Below are 4,047 nucleotides of genomic sequence, written 5' to 3' on the forward strand. Positions count from 1 at the left end.
GTGGCTTTAAATATTAATATCATCTACACACTGATGAGTTTATATCTCCAGTTTGGACTTGTCCTCTAAACTCTAGACATTGTATACAACTTCTTACTCCATACTAGTGCCATCTTCAACATAACAGGTCCAAATTCAAACTTCTGCACACTCCTTCCCACCTCAACACCACTCTTCTCACAGCCAGCCCCACCTCAATTAAAGGCGGCTCCATCTTCCATTTGTTCAAGGCAGAAATCTCTCAGTCATCCTTGAGTTTTTTTTTCTCATACTGCACATCCAATAATGTTGGGGGCTCTACCTTTCGAGTATCATGTGTGCCACATCTTAGCACCTCCACTGCCACCAGTCCCTCTGCTCATCTCTTCCTTGCAGTAGCCTTCTAACTGGCCTCTGCTTCCAGTGTTGTCTCTCGAGTCTGTTCTCAGATCAGCCACCAGGGAGGCTCTGTCAAGGCATTTAAGTCAAGTAAGTCTTCTCATTTCACCAGGAATAAAAGCCAAAGATTGTAAAACGGCCACAGGCTCCATGAAACATGGAGTCAAACATGGATCCTGTATGACTTGATGTTGGACCCAACCCTGTTTCTTCTCTGACTTCATTTCTTGCTCCTTTTCTTTCAGCACATTGGTCTTTTACCATTCCTCAGACCTGCCAGGCACCATCACTGTCCTTGGGTCTTTACCCAAATGTTACTTTATAACCCTCGTATGTAAAATTGCATCTCAAGTTTGTATTCTCCACGTTTCTCTACTGCTTTCTCTCTTTCCATAGTACCATCTAACATATTTATATCATGGTCAGTCTTCCTTCCTAGGTAGAAGGTAGGGATTTTTGTCTGTTTTGTTTACTGGTATATCTCCAGAATTTAGAATGTCTGCCACATAGTAAGTAGTCAGTAAACATTTACAGAATTAATTTTATTATGAAAGAAATTTTAATTTTGCTCTTAGGTTCATCTCTAACAAGTATTTAGTGAAACGACAGAGCAGAGACTATGATGTGGAATGGGGCTATGCTTTTGATGTGCATCTCAATGCTTTTTATCCACTCCTGGTCATTTTGCATTTTATCCAGCTTTTTTTCATCAACCGTAAGTAGCAGTTACTTAGAATATTATCCAAGTCTTCATTGCATGCATTGGTAAAGGGACTCATGATCTGCATCTCTTCTGGCAGATGTTATCCTGACAGACACATTTATTGGATATTTAGTTGGAAATACCTTATGGTTGGTTGCAGTTGGCTATTATATCTATGTAACTTTCCTGGGATACAGTGGTAAGTAATTTTTTAAAATGTTTTTGGGTGAGAACATAGAGGGGGAAAGTTTTAACAGTAATACTAATAGCTTGCTTTTATGGAACACTTACAGGCACTGTCCTAAATATTTTATGTGCATTATCTCCTTTAATCTTCATAATTACACAGGTTTACTTGTTTCTGGTTTTCAAATGAGGAAACTGAGGCACAGAGATTCAGCAGCTTACCCATGGTCATGCAGCTAGAAAATGGCCTAGCTGGTATATAACAGATTTTATACTTTCAAGGAACCATGTTAAACCATACTGGTTCTCTCCAAATGACTTGCAGGAATCTAAGACCATTCGCTCCTCCTTTTCTCCCATGCTTTCAGGTGGTGGGTTACCAGCAGGAGGGTAGAGCGAAGAAAGGTGGGGCCCAGAATCTTGTCACACAGGTCTATGAACTGAAGTTCTCTAAAGCCTTTGGAATCACACTTCTTGCCCCCTTTTTAGTTTTCGTGATTACCGTGTGGTTCTGTAGAAGATCACAGAAGATTGGGCCCAGCATTTATTGTCCTCAGGACATGTTTGCAGATTTACTCTTAAATCCTGTTGTCAGTTCATTTTTCTTAATATGAATGAGGAACATACATTATTTTTCATTTATGTTAAGAAATGTTCTCCATTAAATAGAGCCAAATAAAATCTAGAGACTGCACTGTATGTTTCTTAGCCCTTCCTTTCCTGTTACTGTAGATGGTTAGGGCCTAACTGTAAATACAGATGGCTCTGACTGTGCCTGGCTCCAGAGTTGTTCCCGCCCCCATTCTCTCCCCCATCGGCTGGTTGGCCAGGGAACACTTAACCCCTTCATTGTAATGCTTTGTTTGGGGAGTGCTTTCTCTAGTCCAGGGGAGATGTTTGTGCCATTTGTAATGAATTTTGAAAGTGTTTTGTGATGAGAACACTGCAGCACTGTGGTTTCTCTAAGTGGTTATTTGAACACTCCTCGTCACTCCTATACCACTTAGAATAGTTGGAGTACAGCTCAGTTTCTGTTTAAGACCTTCCTGTATGAGAAATACTCAGGTCAGGATGCATGGGGTAGGGTCCCGCCAACTAACCAGTGACCAAGAAACATCAGGATTTGGAGCCGGATTTTTATATTTAAGAGTTTCAGTTCTTCTCTGAAGCCTGGGCTACTAGTTGAGCTCACACCCTCTTAAAGTGGGGGTATAATGCTTTACACTGGAAAATCTCGAATAGCTAAAAGAAAGATATTTTCCTATAACATCATCCATGTACTTTAAGTTGGACTCCTAGAGGCTTCTGAGGCAGTCACAAGTTTAAATTCTGTTTTCATGAATATTTGTGATATTTCTCCCTCATTGTTAACCTCTCTTGGTCTAGTGTATGTCCAACTCAGTCTCTGTGCTGAAATAATTCCTCTCCTAGGTTTCTTCCCAGCCCTAGATAAGAAGGAAACAGCACAGAGGGGTTGGGAGGAGTAGTCTAGTTCTGGGTGTAAAATAGCATAATCTTACTGATTCAAAAGATGCATTCCCTTCCGCCCCACATGTTGAAGTAAGCTGTCTTTCAAAATGTTCATTTATTAGTCATATATTTTTTTAAAAAATCAGTTTGGATTCCTTTCTTTTCCAGCATTGCCATTTTTGAAAAATACAGTAATTCTTCTGTATCCATTTGCACCTCTGATTCTGCTCTACGGGCTGTCCCTGGCACTGGGATGGAACTTCACTCACACTCTGTGTTCTTTTTATAAGTACAGAGTGAAATAAAAAAAAGTGAGAATATTCAATTATAACTGTGTCAACAGTATTGTGAAGTGATCATTTCTTGTAAAACTTGTAAATAAACTATCTTTGTAGATACCTTAAAGGTGTAAAGTTTGCAAATTTGGCAAATTTGAAGAAATATATATTAACTCTGTGGTCAGGTACATTCCTTAAAACTAATTAAATGTACATTTCTATAATAAATATTTTTTAAACTAAAACATGTGTGTTCACTCTAATATCTGCAAACCTAAGAGCTACATGTAAAATGCTAAGGGCATGGGGAAAACATGTAAAACAATATGAATTAAGTATTTTTGAAAGAGTATCTAGTTGGAGAACAAGGGAATAATCATCCAGCCCTCTCTCCTGTTGACAAAAATGCATAATCTCCATTTCTAGTGAGCTGTATTTTAAATATTTACATAAGCCACATGATCTCTTCTAACCTTCAGAATCCTCTTTAACCTGTAGTATCCCTCAAATGAGGGTCACTGTACTTCAGGCCCTAAGCATCATTAGTAGCATTTTCTACATTAAAAACTTAATAGCCCCTAAATATTTTAGATCAAAGAGGCCCAGGTAGCTACTCTTATTTTAGGAACTGTATAGTGCATATAATAAAGTGAACATCAGCATAATATTCATCATCACTGTCTTCACAGTAAGGCTTTTTTTCCCCCCTTTCTTCAAAGACTTTACAAAACCCAAATAAAGGATCCACTCCTTTTTCTAACTGAAAATGGATAACTAGTATGTCAGTGTTAAACAAAATAAATAATAAAATACTACTCATTAAGTTTTACCTGTTTTATTAGAAGGAATCTTGAATTCAACATGGCTTTTAAACTTCTTTATTTCAAATACGCATGAACGGTCGTGGCACAGAAAAACAGTGATGAAAGGCACAATCAACAGGACCAGTTATTAGGTTTTCAATTATAGCAGCAAATCTGAAAATAAATAATCTTCCTTTAAAAATCCAACAAGTACCTAAAATATTACTAC

The 4,047-nt window shown here is 38.1% G+C and overlaps 1 protein-coding gene across 1 annotated transcript in view; it reads left to right on the plus strand.

Annotated features, from left to right (window-relative positions):
- The window catches only part of UNC50 (unc-50 inner nuclear membrane RNA binding protein), a 12,145-nt gene extending 8,885 nt beyond the window's left edge, over positions 1-3,260 (plus strand). Inside the window, exons 4-6 of the mRNA XM_017871880.1 lie at positions 954-1,093; positions 1,179-1,280; positions 2,906-3,260. Coding sequence (XP_017727369.1) covers positions 954-1,093; positions 1,179-1,280; positions 2,906-3,042 — 379 coding nt within the window. The 3' untranslated portion in view covers positions 3,043-3,260. The remainder of the gene's footprint in view (positions 1-953; positions 1,094-1,178; positions 1,281-2,905) is intronic.
- The last annotated feature ends 787 nt before the right edge of the window (positions 3,261-4,047 follow it).

This window comes from Rhinopithecus bieti, unplaced genomic scaffold, assembly GCF_001698545.2.
Source record: "Rhinopithecus bieti isolate Rb0 unplaced genomic scaffold, ASM169854v2 scaffold_6935, whole genome shotgun sequence".
NCBI classification, from domain to species: domain Eukaryota; kingdom Metazoa; phylum Chordata; class Mammalia; order Primates; family Cercopithecidae; genus Rhinopithecus; species Rhinopithecus bieti.